This window comes from Peromyscus eremicus, chromosome 5, assembly GCF_949786415.1.
Source record: "Peromyscus eremicus chromosome 5, PerEre_H2_v1, whole genome shotgun sequence".
NCBI classification, from domain to species: Eukaryota; Metazoa; Chordata; class Mammalia; order Rodentia; family Cricetidae; genus Peromyscus; species Peromyscus eremicus.
The window spans coordinates 43,061,367-43,079,015 of record NC_081420.1 but is presented as its reverse complement, the minus strand read 5'-3'; the positions used below and the strand labels follow the sequence as shown (position 1 = coordinate 43,079,015).

Here is a 17,649-nt window from a genome sequence, read left to right as displayed (position 1 = left end):
GAGCATGTGATTTGTTTTGGTGGTTTAGTCAGGTGCTCATCTTCATATTACCCTTCCTTTGTCTTCAGCTGTAACCATTTGTTTCATTTGGGTTATTGATGGTAATGAGATAAGATTAAAACTAAATCATCCTGCATGTTTCTTAATTTAATGACATAGAGACCCTGGCTCATTATCTATAATTTGATTTAAGAGCATTTTTCTTACATTTGATTATCTCAACCATATGTGCCTTGATAAAGTAAAGCTGCTCTCCAGAAGGGAGCCCAGACCCCAGTCACCTTTATTTCATGCTTACCAGTGCCTCTGCTAGAGTAGGTACTTGAATCTCAGAAGTCATTCCTTCCCTTTAAAGGTGAAATGCATAGTTTAAAAAACAAACCAAGATTTAGCTCAAGGAAAAAATGTATAAGAAAGTATCTCAGCAACAGTTTACTATTTAGAGTCAGACAGACTTGAGATTGATTCCATCCTTTCCACGTACTTCTTAGATGGATGTGGGAGGGCATGGAACTTGGCGTATTGTAATAGCTTATCAATGTTACCTATTAAAACGGGAATCCAATAAGGGAAACGAGACACACGAGTAGAAAGGAAAAGTGTGACAGTAACTAGTGTGGTGCCTTGCTGCCCAGTCCAGCACTGTTGCCTCGTGCCGTGCTCTTCTATCCTCACAGTGCTGCGATGCAGGTTCTCTTCTTTTCTGATTGGACTTGAAGTGCTTGGTTATATGAAAAAAAAAAAAATAAGTGATTAAGTTTAGGATGGAGAGATTGCCCTGAGTTGTCACCTGGTTCTAAGTGCAGTCCCAGTGTCTCAGTTACTTTTCATTGCTGTGACAAAACACCATGACCAAGGCAACTTAAAAAGGAAAATGTTTAATTGGGCTTATGATTTCAGAGAGTTAGAGTCCATAATGGCAGGGCAGTGTGGCAGTGTGGCAGCAAGCAACAGACATGTGGCTGGAGCAGCCCAGAGCTCACATCATGATCTACAAGTAGGAGGTACAAAGGAGGCACACTGGGAATAATGCAACTCTTTTAAAACCCTCAAGCCTACCCCAGTGACACATCTCTTTCAACAAGCCACCCTTCCGAATCCTTTCCAAATAGTTCTACTAACTGGAGACCAAGTATCCAAGCACATGAGCCTATGGGAGCCATTCTCCTTCAAACCATCACATTACATTCCCTGGCCCTTTATATTCATGACCATATCATAATGCAAAATTCATTTAGTCGAAATTCAGAAGTCCTCATTATCTTTCAGTCTCAAAACTATTTCAATTTCCAGAGTTCCAAGCCCCTTCTTTGCAAGGCAGTTTTTTAATTGTAAATCCCTGTAAAATCAAAAAGTAATTGCATACTTCCAACATATAATGGCACAGAATATACATTACCATTCCAAAAGAGAGGAATAGGGTAACCTATTGGTCCAGAAAATACTGGACCAAGAAAGACCAAGACCCAGCAGGGCAAACTGCAAGTCCTATGTCTAGTTCCCATGTCCTGTGGCAAAGGACTTAGATGGCTCTGTGTTTCCAGCTTTGCTGCTGGCAATCCGCTTTTCTCTCTTGGACTGGTTTCCCTGTGCACCCCTCTTAGGCTCTGGCATCTCCAACATCTTGGGGTTTCTACTGCAATCCAGGCTTCACTTTCACAGCTTCACAAAATGGCCACTCAAGGCCCCTTGCCATCTCAGGGTCTTCACCCAGGGACTGCTCTGTTACACATTCTCTGATCTCAGCAACTCTCCTTAACCATGGAGGATGATTTCACAACTCCTTTACTAGTGTATCCTTCATGACTCTAAAGCCAGAACCACTTGGACAACAGGTCCAAGTTTGGCTGATGGCTTGAGGTGGAGCCTGGCCTCTGACGATTGCAGCCACCTTCCTTCCCTGTTGCTTTTTAGAAGCAGAAAATTTCTTTGGGCTATTTACTTTTACAGGTTGGAAACCTAGCCTAAGGGCATCCCTTCCTTTATTCCATTTTGGATTAGCCTCTCCTTCATCTTCTTATCTTTTTCAGCATACTCCTTAGATCCAACATTACATTTTCTAGTGCTATTTTTTCTCTTTAAACTACATTTTGTATGTATTTTTTCCCTGCTTCACTCTTCTTTGTAAGACCTAAGAGTGATTGCTAATAATCATGTGATAGAGTCAATATTAGATTTCCTTGAAGTCTGTAGTTCCAGTGAAATTAGTTCATGACTTTTCAATTCCCCTTCATGCAAATTCTTACAAGGGCAGAAAGCAACTTGTTCTTTGCCAAACTGTCACAAGAGTAGTCTCCATTCCAGTTGTTAGTGTTGTTTCCCTCTGAAACATCTTGAGCTAGGCCTCCACAGCCATATAGCTCTCAGCACTGTTACCTTACAAGCTCCTGCTAGACAGCCTGGTTAACCCTGCTTACAGCTTCCAATCACTTTCCTACCCCCAAACCCAGAGTCTTCCACATTCTTCCAAAAACAACACAGTCAGGTTCTTCACCGCGTTAGCCTACTCCTTGATACCAACTTCTGCTTTATTGTTTTTCTATTGCTGTGATAAAACACTGACTAGGGCAACTCATGAAAGAGCTTTTCATTGGGCTTATGATTTGGGAGGATTAAGAGCCTATCAGAGCATGGCAGTAAGCAGCAGACATGTTGGTTGAAGCATCTGAGAACGCACATTTTGATCCACAAATAGGTGGCAGAGAAAGGACACACTGGGAATTGTGAATGCAAATCTTTTGAAACTTTAAAGCCCACCCCTCGTGACAAACTTCCTCCAACAAGGCCACACTTTTAATCCTTCCCAAACAGTTCACAGAGTAGGAACAAAGCATCCAAACCCATGAGCCTGTGGGGCCATTTTTATTCAAACTAACCATGCCAGCAATCCCAGTGAGGGAGATGGAGAAGGAAGGAGCTGTTATACAAGAGGACAGTATGTTGCTTCTGAAGTAGAGCAAGCTGGCTAAGCTTAGGTTCTCTCTCAGAGCCTTCAAGGAAGTGCTGCCCTGCCCACACCTCATGTCACCTGATTAGTGAAACTGATTGGACTTGTAGCTGTAGACCTATAAAGTGATCACATTTCTGTGTAAAACTGCCAGATTTGGGGTTATGTGTTAGAACAGTCATAGATAATGAATACACATTCTGTATGTTGAAATAGCAGCCTACAAATTCATGTCAAGTATGTTACTTTATTAGAGATTTTTTTTTCTTCAGACTAAGTCATATTTTGAGCATTTCTCAATTCAGAAATCTTGGTGAGCAATCTTGATTGAGAGAAACAACTAGAAATGGCATAATAAAGCATGTAGTTAGAGATATATTCTAATTATTTTGTATGGCCACCAAACACGAAGCACCTGTAGGCAGTGGTTGCTGCAGATACAACAATGGGCAAGTTAGTTCATTCTTTTACTGGACAATTTCTGTTCTGGTGAAGGAAGATAGGAGTCAAAGAACAAGTAAACACATGATGATGGGAAATAGCAAGGAGGACATCCAAACAGGATAAAGGTAAAGGGGGCTCTCTGAAAGCTACTGTGTAATTCATGTAGAGCTCTGAGAGGGACAAGTTATGCAGCTCTGAGGAAGTGCTGAGATGGAGCAGCTAGAAGTCAAGAGTGGAGCAGGGGTGGAGCAGAGGGTAGATGAAGATAATGGGAGAGAGGGCTGTGTGGGGGTGGGGTAACAGAGTGGGTAGTATCCTGGCTTATGGCCCCTGGAAAATCTCTGGCGTATCATCGAGTGGGATGGGAAGCCAGCAGAGGATGCTGCAGTAGAGTTAGTTAAATGACCTAACTTGTACTGTAGAAGGATCACTGTGGTTGTGCAGAGATAAACAGCAAAGGCACAGTAGAGAAGAGTGAACAGACGGAGGCCACTGCAGTTAAATAGTAATGTAATGTCTTCTTGTACCTGTGTTGTGGAGCTGGTCAGGAAGAATTGACTGTGGGCAAATTCTGAAAGTGATGGTTGAAAAAGGGTGTAAGACAAAGAGGAAAAGTCAGTGTTTCCTAAGGAACTAGAAGGTGAAACTTTACTACTCACGGGGTTTGTTTACAGGAAAAAGATGCCCATGTGGGGATGTGGAAGAGGTAGTTCAAAGAAGCAGATTGGTGCTCATGGGTAAAAGGTTGCCTGTAAGAGGAAAAGGCCTTCACGTCGTTGATGTGCTCTCGTGTGGACCGCAAGCTTGCTGAAGCATTTGCCTGTGCACCCTCCAAACCTGCTGCTTCAGACCACAGAACTGAGGAGCAGTGGGATGGCGCCTGATTCTTGTCTCCAGAGAGACTGGTGCACCCATCAGGGATATGCAGTAGCCCTTGAACTCCAGCCCTGTGGTTTTGAGTAACTTTCAAAGCCTCGGGTTTCTCATCTTAGATTAAACATGGTGGCAGTGCCTTTCACGGATACTGTGTGTCAAAAAGTCCAGTCAGTCCACAAGTTCAATGAGCATCCCTCAAGTTTCTCCACTTCTTTCTCCCTGGCTAGTCTCCCTGGCTCTGGCTTTGCCTCTCAACTCTGTCCTCCACAGTGCAGCTAGAAGAGTGTATACAGAATGCCGGTCAGCGGTCAGCCTCTCTGTAAAGCAGTTGAGACGTGCTCGTTAGCATATGAGAACTGATCTTCAGCATAACCCCACGGGTTGTACAGGATCCAACCTCTTTGTTCTTTTCTGGACTCAACTCTGCCCCCACCCTATGTTTTCAGTTTCTGTCTGACCGTCCAGCTGAAGGCCTAGACTCTTCACTTTGTCCTATACATCTATTCTGCCCCTCCTGGTTCCTCTTCCATGTTCCTTCTTCTTCCAGAAAGCCTTCCTGCTTGCAGTGCATGCCTCTACTTCCCAGCCACACTTTGGACGAGTGCCGTAATGCATGTCTCCCTGCTGCACTATCATTTTAACAAAATAACTCTAACTCAGGATTGGTGTTCAGTCATTACTCAGAAAGTACTGGCTAATATCGACATTATATTGTCTTTATTGCTGTACTCCAAACCATCTCCTTGGCCACTTTTATCAACACATCAAAATGACTGTCCATTTGGCATTGTGAAATGTTCCCCTTAAATGATTGAATAGTTTCCTTAATAAGTGTGTATGGGTGGGGGGGAGAGTTGGTCTCTTCTAAACTCAGAAGTCTACCAGAAAGAGAAGGAAACTGGGGGAAATGGACAGGAGACAAACATTGAAAAGTAATTAAGGAGAAAAGCAGCTGGTCACATATTTGTGGATGTTCACATGTCTGCAGCCATGAGATCCTATCCTACATTAGGGAAAGCATTCTCTGAGGACCTCTCCAAGTTGCTGCACTACTGGAGAATGATTTAGACATTTGCGTTAAAAAAGGAACAGACAAAAAAAAATACAAAGGATTTCTAACCACTGATCTGGCATCTTTATATCTAGTAATTTATCCTAAGTAAAGTCCTTAACATTTTTATATTTAAGTATATTGAGCATGCTGTTATTGTTTATGGTATTCATGAATAGAAATAAAAAACAATGGGAAATTGATCAAATAAGTTATACTAGTTTCTTATGCTACGTTCTAATGACACTAAAGATTTATATGGTAGAAGAATATTTAAATGATACATATTCTTTATAGTAAGCCTTTACATGAATAGCGATAGCTCTCTAATAGACAACTACTAAAGGTGTTGTCCTTGGGCTGACACTTTGTTCATGCTTTTCACCATTTGTTTGTCTACTGTAGACACTAAATTTACAATGTTCCATAGTGTAGTGATACTTAGGCTAGTGGCTGTAAAATACCACTGTCTACCAAGTGAAGGAAGAAACCTAATCACTGAATTGTGGGATCAGTACCTAGCTTCTAGTTCAGTCTTATAGAGAGGGCCAGACCTATAAAAATGCTTGTTTCTTATTACAAAGTTGAATGTATTCACTTTTGAAAGGACATTCATTTAGAAAGAGGTAAGAAAATATCCATAGTCTTACCAAGCAATAAAAAAAATTTAACTCACAATGTGCGTTATCTGGAGTTTGTCTGGGAGTCAGAGGGGTGAGAGATTAAGGGATAGATTTATATATATATTTACTGGTTTAAAAAATACATACTTCTTTTTCTTTTCTTTTTTTTTTTTTTTTTTTTTTTTTGGTTTTTCGAGACAGGGTTTCTCTGTGTAGCTTTGCGCCTTTCCTGGAACTCATTTGGTAGCCCAGTCTGGCCTCGAACTCACAGAGATTCACCTGGCTCTGCCTCCTGAGTGCTGGGATTAAAGGTGTGCACCACCACCGCCTGGCGAAAAATACGTATTTCTATCCCAACTTTACATGTATAATTTAAAACAAAGATAAACCTTTTTTTGAGAAAGTGCTAACATTATAAATGGTAGACTTTATAGGCCACATACTTGCTGCTCTTTTTGTTTTTCCCTCACAAAGTGGAAGCTACTCTTAACTTCCAGGCTACACACATGTGTGATCTTAGGGTGTATGTAGACAGCAGACTCTATAGGTGAGCCGTAGTATGTCTATTCTACCAAAAACTCCTCTAGCACGTGCCTGCAGCCCTTAAGTAGTGCTTCAGAGAGTAGACCATAGAAACAGCAAATTTATATTAGTGTGCTCTTTCTTTGCCTTAGAGTGTAACTTTATTGGACTACCATTGGGGAATCTAAATAATGGTTGCCATAGGTTATTCAAACAAATTGCTTAATTTACTTTTTATTTTTATGTGTATGGGTGTTTTGTCTGCATCTGTGTCTGTGCAACTCATGCATGCAGTGCCCACAGAGGCCAGAATAGGGCATTGGATCCTTTGGAACTGGTTACAGAAAGTTATGAGCCACCATGTCAGTGCTGGGAACTAAAGCCAGGTCCTCAGAAAGAGCAGCCAGTGCTCATAACTGCTGAGCCATCTCTCTAGCCTCTCAAACTGATTTCTGTCTTTTACATCTTAGAGTAGATTTTATGTACTCCATCTTTGGGTGACATGATTACCTTAAAAAAAAAATACCACACTGAGTAAAGTGCTATAGAGAATTTCCTATCAAAGCTAGAAAATAACCTGTGAATTTCTTTTCTAGATATGTTCAGTGAAGGAACGTCATGCCAGTGAGATGAGGGATCTGCCAAGTCGATATGTTGAAATAGGTATGGATCCTTCCCATGTCTTCTGTGATGGTAAAACTTCTAATGAACGCCTGATTTTGCATCAAATGGGAGTCGAAGGCCACATCCTCCACCAGAGCTTATCTCTTGGTGCTTTGGTAAAATGGGTCCAGAAAGCCTTCAAGTTTTGGAAAGATTCCCCTCTCCATTTTTCCAAACAAACAAAATTTATATTTCTCATAATAATTTTATAGTTGGCTTGAAGTCAGATAATCATGTATTTGGATCCTGGTTGTGATATTTGCCTCTAGGACCTCGGATAGATTTCTGTTGTTTTAAAATTCTTACGTGTAAAATGTGAGAAAGAATATTTTTAAGATGGCTGTAAGGAGTGTGAGTTAGTGCGTGCATGCACCTAGTACATACAGTACTGACCATTGGTTTTGTTGACTTGAAACTTCTCAATCCTCACTTTTGTCATAACTGGTCTGGCCCCAATTGCACCATCTTTTATTTGGAGCACCATGGCTAGCTGTCTCCTCAGTTTTATCTGCTCCACTGTGACTCTAATCCAGTCTCTTTATCACAGTAAAAATGCAGACCAGATCATGTAACTGTCCTTCAGTCTTTTCCCATTGTTCTGAGCAGAAAGAATAGACTACATGGGTTGATATTGCCCATCCCTGTCTATCTAGCTACAGCTCCCACCAAGCCTCTTTGTGGTCTATGTGCTACAGCCACAGGGACTTTCCTACACAGGCCCAAGCTCTTCTTTTCCCTCTATATAGAACTTTCTTCTTGCCTCTTTTTTCTTCACCAACTTTAAATCATACCTTGTGTCAAGCATTTTCCCAGGAAAACCCACTGGTTCTGTCAGACCAGGCCAAGCCTACCCATTCAAGTATGGCTTCTATCTGCCCCAGGCTATACATATGGCTGCAGCAGTCCTCAGTTCTTGATTATTGGTATATTTTTGGGTAGCCCAAGACTGTCACTTCAATACAAGCATACCCTGGTTTATTTTTGTTTACTTTGTATCTTGAAGGCCTGGAACATTATAGTGTACACTACATAATGCAGCTACTTAGGAAAAGTGTGCTGTGTATGATATGCTATTTTATGTTCATGATGGAAAAAAAGTTTTGCCATATTAAATTGGCTGTAAAATTCTCTTGTACCTTTGGATGGTGGCTGCTATAGAAGTGTGATACTCCTCTGTTTCTCTGTGATGCTGCGAACATTGTTTGCTCTTCATTATCCACTTGGCTAGTGTGGCGAGAGCATTCCAATTTGGGTTGTTCTGCACTTGGAGTCAGAAGTTGTGGTGTGTAGCGTTTTAATCCTTTTTTTTAACCTCAGAGAAGTAGTAGTTCAGATTCTGAGTATGAACAGAATGCATATGTGGAGTATAGTAGTATGAGAAAAGCCAAGGAACAAGAGGATAGAGTAGACTTCTACCTAGAAGATGTTTGTTTGAGTGTCTCTCACTTTCTTCCCACTTCTCCTTTGCCTATCAGGGATATCCCCTGAAAATCTTGATGCATAGTATCTTAAGAGTTGTTATTGAATAGTTAAGAGGCAAGACAAAAAATTCTGATAATTTTTAAGGCTATGACAATTTCCAGGGAAGTACAAAAATGTAGCTTTGTCATTTGTGTGAGTACATTAGTGATATTTGACCACTATAGTTCTTAGTTAAGTACCATAATCCATTTCCACGGCAGGTGGCACAGCTTTTGTATAAGAGACCTTGAATGAGATGAAGGAAAGGAAAGTGTTAGGAAGTTGGGAATGGAATTTGCTTTATCCCCGAACAGTGAGCCACTCTCCTTCAATGGCATAATGACTGCATTGAGATTAAAGAAATATTTGTGAGAGTGAATTTGTCAGAAACCAGATTTTTTAAAGTTAGAATCATAAAGGCAAGCAAAAGTTTCTACTCCAGTGTTCTTATAAATGAAAAATAATAATGACAAAAAAAAAATAAGGCCTCTGGACAGTTACTGCCAAGAAGAGGTTCTCTTGGTGCTGCAGGCTTTTGAGTGGCCTTGTCTCTTCCAGGTTACAGTACTGCTGTGGGATGTTCTGTATGCTGTGAGTATGTGTTACTCTAATTGGTTGATAAATAAAATGCTGATTGGCCAGTAGCCAGGCAGGAAGTATAGGCAGGATAAGCAGACAAGGAGAAATCTGGGAAGACAAAGGCTGAGTCAGGAGATGCCAGCCTGCCATTCAGGGAGCAGCATGTAATGGCACACTGGTAAAGCCATGGAACATGTGGTGACATATAAATTGACAAAAATGGGCTGAGTTTAAGTGTAAGAGCTAGTCAGTGGTAGGCCTGAGCTAATGGCCAAGCAGTTTTAATTAATATAAGCCTCTGCGTGTTTACTTGGGTCCAAGCAGCTACAGGACTGGTGGGTGAGAGAGATTTGTCCTGACTGCAGGCCAGGCAGGACCCAGGAAAACTTTGAGTTACACAGTGATGAAAGGTATGCTCCAAATACTGCTCACTTTAACCTAACTTGGATCTCCTTTATGTTCACAAGATTCCCTAACATCAAAGTCTTTATTGCATGGCAGTTGGAGAGGTGGTACTTCTTTGATAAGTGAAGTCAGTGTTTTAATCATCTTCTGATGTCTACTGCCAGCAACAGATGACTTACGTGCATGAAATTAATGACTGATTTCCTTATATTGATTGCATACAGAAGTTTAGTAAGACAGTTGAGATAAGGAACTACATGAAGATCTACACAGACTTGTCAGAGAACCCAGGATAAAGAGGAAGAAAGGAAAAGAGAATGCATGTGTTTTCCCTTTAATAAAACAACATCATTATCTCTAGCTGGTCATGCACTGTGAACTTGAAACTTAGCATGTCATCCTGTTTTCAGCCTCTTAATTGATTTGGAACACAGTGACCTGGAAATTGAAGGTCTGTTTACATGGTTCAGAAGAACTGTGGAATAATTCATTCGGATCTAAGTGTCTCTCTTCATATGCTTGCTACCATTTTTATCTTGATATACAGATTACAGCAGTGAGATAATTTTTTTTGCACACAAGTGACTTAGTTTCTCCTCCTAGTAAAAGTCTCAGTAGAGACCATGTCAGATGGAAGTATCTTGCCAGGTGTTTGAATTTGAGGGTCTGGCTTTTGTATAGTTTTCTGTTCAGCTTACTGTTTATGTTCAGTTTATTTTCCTGTTTTTGCATTGGATTTTCCCTAGTACTTCATTATGAAAAGAATTTAAATATGAGAAAGCATTTTACAGTGAACACCATAATCCTCCCTAGATGCTGTTATGTGTGACTGCATTTGCTCTGTTAGGAATTGTTCTTTATTCATCCTCACGTTGGCATGATAGACTTACATATGGTGCCATGAACTCAGATATTTGTTATTAATAGTGAGATCATAAAAAATCTGAAACACGAGGCTAGGAAAATAGCCAAGTTGGCAAGATATTTGCTGTGCAAGCAGAAAGATGTGAGTTTACATCACCAGAACTTATGTGAAATGTGGACTTGGCCATGTCATGCCAGAGCCCCAGTGGTTTCGGGAGTGGAGACAGGAGGATGCCTGGGGTTTTCTGGCTGCTAGCTTAACTCTAGGTTTATTGAGAGGTTCTTATCTCAGGAGCATAAGGCAGAAAGTTGTGGAACAGAAACTGGACATCTTCCTCTGGCACACACACACACACACACACACACACACACACACACACACCACTTACAGTAATATATTTGTTTCTTTCATAACAATTGTCACTAGACAGAATGCTAAATACATCACCAGCAATATTATTCAGTCTGTACAGTATTCCATGGGTAGGTGGTATTATTTCCATTTTATAGGTAAAGAAGTTGATCAGAGGGGCTCATGTAACCTACTCAAGACTGTCCTGTTCCTAAGCAAAAGCACTTTAACTCGGACGTTCCTGTTTGTAGGCATTCTGTAGCCAGATGTGGCTCGCACCTGCAATCCCTACACTTGGAGCCTGAGGCAGGAGGACTGACACAAGTTTGAGGTCACCCTGGGTTACCCTAGTGAGCTCAAGGTCAACTTGGCTATAGAGTAAGGCACTGTCTCAAAACATAAAGCAGATAAGGAACATCAGAAGGAGCCAGCATCTTCTGTGGACAAACAATGCTCCCATCATTGCCTCCTCAGTCTTCTGTATCCCCACTTTACAGCCAAAGGGACCTGGGGAAGGACCACCTAGTTCTGACATGTAGGTCCAAACCACCGGGTGGGAATTTCCCAACATCCATAGACCCCTGCACAGGTCAGTGGCGATGCTATGTGCCTCTTCCCTAAACAACTGAATGTGATGGAAATGCAATAAGTTTTTGAGATTCTGGTTCAGAGAAGCACCTCATTTAGAGAAATGGAAATTGTGTGCTTCCTTAGTTTGTTCTTAGATCAGCAGCCTGCCATTGTGTGTGCTCCATGTTAGTGAATCTCTGCAGCACACTTGCCTTGGGTAGTTTGCAGAGTTCTTTCAAAGGACTGGGAGCCAGAACAGACTGTGACTCTGTCCTCCTTTCAGAAGGTGGAGAGCCCCTGTCATTTAGTGCTTGACTTGGGTTGAGCTGATGCACTGAGGTAATTTTATACTTAGAACACAAAGAATAGCCATTTGGTTTAGACATTTTTACATAGCATGCCTTGACCATTTCTTTTTCTTTTATCTAAGCTTGAATACTGTCACTGATGAAATATCCTCATCACTGACTTCATGGGGCGGGGGGGCTGAAGTTTAAAACATGAAAGATTAATGTACCAAATGCTAATTAGAGAATATGGGATTAAATTGAAACCAAAGTTGCCTTAAATGGTTTCTGACCTGTGTGTAGACTATTGTCTTGGTTTATTTTAATGCTTTCTTATTTTGTCTATTAGCTAATCCTTCAATTTTCATTCCATGTATCAGTTCTATAATTTGCTGATGTGAAGCATCACATCACTTTTTACCTCAGTCTGTCTGCTTTAGAGCAATTCTTGAGGCTATGCAAGTCTTGATTCCAAAAGTATTTTTACTGGCCCCCTGGCATACCAACCAAGTGTCCAAACTTACCGAAAGCTTTCTGGGCATGACTGCTCCTGCTTTTACCTGCTGGCTAAGGGCAGGAGTCCCTTGCCGAAAGCCAACCATAAAGGGTCTGGAGTGGAAGGTGAGAGAGTTGCAGATAGCTGCTCTTCCTTAGAGATTGGTGTGGTGGTATTTTACTTGTACTGAAATGTGATTTTAATTGTATGTTAATAAATAAAGTTGCCTGGGGGTCAGAGCTATTAGAGCCATAGCAAGTGTGTGGCGGTGGTGGTGCACGCCTTTAAGGACCTGGAGGGCGGTACATACAGGCAGTGACAAGGCAATCACATGTTTAGGTTTACAACCAATGAGAAGGCAGAACAGCTAGACTATATAAAGACATACACACAGGAAGTAGGTCCCTTTTCGGAGAGCTCTCTTGACTGAAGAGGATCACTGAAGCAGGAAGGGTGAGGCTCTTAGCTCTGACCTTTTGGCTTTCTTCTCTGTATCGGCTCTGTGTATCTTATTTAATAAAACGGTTGGTTACATCTACAGATTGGCATTTGGGGAGGGCAAAGGGATAAAGAGGGACCAGAAAAGACAGTGGAGGTTCAGTGCCCTGCAGTGTGTTGACCTTAGAGCAGCATAGAAAGTTCCCAAGAAGGGCGGGACACTCTGATCGCAAAGATCTCGAGTCTTAAACTGTTGTTCTTGGTGGGGTAGTATACATGTAGCCTGCGTTTCTCTTTGTGCTCATTTACGACGTCCAGTGTACCATCTGTCTATCTTGGAAAAGAAAGGCATTGAATCTGGACATCTGCTTTCTTCTGAAGAAATTTTAGTCCTCCTGCTGACCTTCTGTGAGCTTCAGTGCACTGATTCTTACAGCATGTCTCCAGATGCGGCTTTCTGAGCACACTAGAGTGTGGAAGCCTCTGCGACTATGTCAGGATGAGAAGGCCACTCCACAGCTGCAGTCCCCACCAGAACTGATGTTCTTCAGGAAACTGTGTGTGTGGAAACACAGCACCCTGCCTCAGGGCCCCAGAAGCGTCTCTTCACTTCCTAGATAGCCTTGATCTCCAGGGTAGGTTCTGTCTTCTGTGACTCCTGGAAACTAGTTTTCTCTCAGCCTTTGGTTTCTCTTTTGGGGACTGTATAACGCAACAGTTTGTATCTGTTTCTTTGTGATGTATCTTTCCCTGATAATCCATTTAAATGGGAGCTTATGTCTAATTAAGTTTGTTAATCTACCTATTTCAAACTAGCTTTCCCTCAGGAAAAGACAAGACTTATTAAAATTATTAATATTATTGTTCTGTGGTATAGAAGGGAATATCAGGAAAGGTAAACTTCATTGGCCACTGTTATTTTGAAATGCAAAACCAATAATTGCTAGAAGACATTTTACAAAGTTAGTCCTTAAATGTTTTGTATTTTATATATGTTCCTTAGAAGAATAATACAGCAATTCAACATTTCTTCATTTATGTCAGTAGAAAAAAATTTTAATCCTTAATACATACGTGCATTCTGATGCCATGGATTCTAGCCATCTCTTCATTATCTTAGCATAAATATGAAAAGTAAATAGCAGTTGTTGATCTGAAAACAGTCTTGTTTCATTGCTTTAGAGGAGAATCATGGAAAAGCCAAGTTCTTTCAGTGGTGTTCTAAGGCACAGTAACTGCATGCACCTCCACACTAACAACTCAGATTAGGAAGTGAGGCTCTTTTGTTCTTCATTGTTGACATCTCTCTTCATAGTGTTATGGAGAGGAAGTGCTGGATGGCAGAGTAGCCACCGCTAAGGTAACAAGAGTTAGAGCTCTTCACTGTGTGTCATACTGAGTGTTGCTATCACTGCAGTTTTGTTTCTCCATGAAGGATATGCGTAGTGTAAGAGAACAATTCAACACAGAGACTGTTTCAGTTTTGTCTAGATATTTTGTCTAGATAACTCCTGCATTTCCAAAGTCTTGACTATTAGTTTTAGTAGCATACTTCTTACTATTCTGTCAAAATGACCATTTGGTCATCTGATAGCTTAGTGTCTATAACTACACATTTACTACCTGAAACTCAGATGCACTGCTGAAGTCTTCTCTTGTTTTCTCAGAAACATATTCCTGTTTCCATCCAAGACCTCAAAGGCCATGAACTCTCCATGTTATTTATGTAAACATTTTAGACCAAGGGAATCCGGATGTGGAGTGAAGATTTGCACTAATTTCTCTCTTCTGTGTTAATAACTCATTCTTAAAAAACTAGGCCTTGCTGGGCGGTGGTGGTGTGCACTTTTAATCCCAGCACTCAGGAGGCAGAGCCAGGCAGATCTCTGTGAATTTGAGGCCAGCCTGGTCTACAGAGTGAGATCCAGGACAGTCACCAAGACTACACAGAGAAACCCTGACTCAAAAAAACAAAAAACAAAAACAAAAACAAAAAAAAAACAAAACAGGCCTTGATGTAAAGTTAGGTACTGTTAGGAGACATTGCCTCATACTACCTTTCAGTTAATCCGGGCAGGCCATGTGATCTCCAGAGGGGACAATACCTCATACCTCATTATTTACCACTGCTTTGTGATTAACTGCTGTTTAGCATACAACACAAATAGGCTTCCTCCTGGCTCTCATGAGAAGGGTTTCTGTGGCATTTCTGGATTATTATTCTTTGCCCAAACTGTTGGCAAGGAGATGAAATAATAACACTCCAGTGATGGAATATGATTTTGTAAGACAGAACTCAATTCCATTTATGCCAGGATAGCTGGAATAATGGCCGCCAAACTCTGTTGTTAATATGCTTACGTGTAGGTGGATGAGATTGCCACCTTCTTCATAAATGATCCCACTGTGGACCCGGGCAGTTCAACAACATCTGCACAGTGCCCTCTCTCATGTCTTCCCCTCCCCCCAACACACACACCCTGCACTCCGAGCATCTCTAGAACCCCACCCTGTCTACACTGGGCATTCCCTTCTCCACACTGTGACTGAGGTGGAAATGATTCTTAAATAACCTTATTTGTGACCATTTCCCATGTTACCTCTTTATCAAAACTGTCCTTATGACACTCAGCTCAAGCTTACAAAAGTGAAAGAAAATGTTAGAAAGAAAAAGCGCCTGCCGTTGGACTTATATCGGACACCATGTCCACTTCTGTCAGCCAGTCAGGGACAAGGCATAAGAACCACTATCTACTGGGAATGATGGCACACCTGTAACCCAGCATTTAGGAGGTAGAGGCAGGAAGATCAGAGTTCAAAGTCATTGTCAGCTCCATAACAACTTCAAGGCCAACCTAGGCTACATAAGACCCTGTCCACAAAAACTTACCTAAAGTTTATGTTAATAATTTTTGGCCAGATGTTTTGGTTTAGAATTTAAATTATGAAGATGGTTATAAAGATAAGCAAGGACTAGAAAGTCTAGGAATTCTGATGAACAAGGAAAGATAATGCAGGAAGAAAAATTCTCTTGTCCCTCATTCCATCTGTATTTTAGGTTTTATCTCTTGTTTCTTCTCCTCAGATGAGAAGTTTACATATTGACTCTAAAGTAACTTGTTGAAGTCAGTTCAGCAGAAGTTATGACCCAGATTTCCATAGTACACAAGCATTTAATATCTCTTTCAGCATGACATACCGAGTTCTCTAACTCGGGAAAAGAAAGTATGTTCATCATAGATGTTAACTGGACATGCAGCAAATAGCCAGGACATTGGAGACAGTCTGAATTAAGAAACTCTTGAATAATGGGATAAGTCCAAATGAGAGTTTACTCACAAGTGAGCCCCACTGCAAAACTCAGTCTCTAAATGCTGCTGACTTCTGGTTTGCATCCTGGAGTCATCAGGATCAGACCATAGGAATATTTGTATTTCCCCTGTGTAATAAGTGCACACATACCTTTCCCCCCAGTACTGGGATTAGACACAGTCCCTCTCATGCATGGTAGACAAGCAGTCTACCACTGAGCTGTGTCCTTAGCCCTCTTTTTGTTTTACCTCAAAACAAACTCTCACTAAGGATACTTAGACTGGCCTTGAATTCGTACTGTAACCATAGAAGTCTTTGAACTTGTGATCTGGAGAGTTGGGAATACAGAACTCCACCACCAGGTCTGCTTCTGCCTTGTGTGTATGTGGTGGTTGCCTCTGATTGTGTGTGTACTCACCTGTGTTGGAACCCGGGGAATCAGAAGAGGGTGTCTTCCTCTCTCACTGCCTTGTTGCCCTGAGACAGGGTCTCTACTGAGACAGAAGCTGCCATTTCAGCCAAGCTGTTTGGCCAGCGAGCTTTGGGGACCTGACTGTCCTCCCCCACCCCAGTGCTGGAATGTGTCCGTGCCTGGCTTTTTATGTGGGTGCTGGGGATTCAGACTCCACTCCTCATACTTGCAAAGTCCAGTCTTAACACGCTGAGCCATCTCCTTAGTGTGCATGCTTGTTAACTTACAATAATGTTTATTTTTAAGTGCAGTAATGCTTCTTAGTAATATTTATACTAGTAGTATTTCTTCTTAAGTTTTTAGTACACTATTTTGAAAGTTTATTGTTTTTCTCAGCATATAAGATATATAAGTAAGTATGCAAAGTAAAGCCAAAAACATAATATATCTAAAGCCAAAAACAAAGTCATGTTTTGTATTAACCAAAGCATAATTTGTACTGTTTGCACCACTGCAGTTGACCTCTAAGAAAGAAAAACTTAAACTCAGCCCCTTGTTACAATTAATGTTGTTATTAAGAATAGTTTTATTATTAAAGATAGTTGATGTTGGATTTTATTGTTTCAAAGAGTCTTCATGTGATGTAACAACATTATTAAGTTACCTGGCACAGTGGAGCACTCACGCTTGCTGTTTGGAGGTTCATTTTTATCTGTGATGCCAACTTTCAAGTCTGCATTTCTGCATGTCTTTTAGTGCTGTGTGGGGAAAGTACTTTAACTGGAGACACACTATGGCACATACTTAGTATGGTATCGTAATTCAGCACGTACACAGTGTGTAATAATCACATCAGGGGACTGAGCATTTATTTCCATTTTAAACAACGTTTAAATGCATTGTAGCATTCACAGTGGGTGTGTCTTTGCCATCATGTGCACCTTTTTGCTCCTTTTAATGGTGAATCCTTTTTGCCTTTTGTTTGCAGTGTCTCAGTTTGAAACTGAATTCTACATTAGTGGACTTGCACCTCTCTGTGATCAGCTTGTTGTACTTTCCTACGTAAAGGAGGTTTCAGAAAAAACGGTAATTATCTTCTCCCCAGGTACAGAGGGATATAGAGGAGTTGGCTTTTAGCATCACACCCAGGTCAGGCTGCCTGTCAGAGGAGATTGCTATAATCCGAACAGAACTTTTTGACCTATGAAATAAGCCTAGCAGAAATTACCCTGCAGACTAGCATATTTACCTTCAGAAGCCACGCTCATTGCCTGCCTTTGTTCCCTCTGCTGCACAAAGAAGTGAGTCCTTTTTTTTCTTTTTCATCAGTCACTTGATATTTTAGTT

At 41.1% G+C, this 17,649-nt stretch overlaps 1 protein-coding gene across 1 annotated transcript in view; it reads left to right on the top strand.

Moving 5' to 3' along the window:
* Vps41 (VPS41 subunit of HOPS complex) overlaps positions 1 to 17,649 on the top strand; it is a 163,997-nt gene that overhangs the window by 95,763 nt on the left and 50,585 nt on the right. Inside the window, exons 10-11 of the mRNA XM_059263371.1 lie at positions 7,060 to 7,126; positions 17,291 to 17,388. Coding sequence (XP_059119354.1) covers positions 7,060 to 7,126; positions 17,291 to 17,388 — 165 coding nt within the window. The remainder of the gene's footprint in view (positions 1 to 7,059; positions 7,127 to 17,290; positions 17,389 to 17,649) is intronic.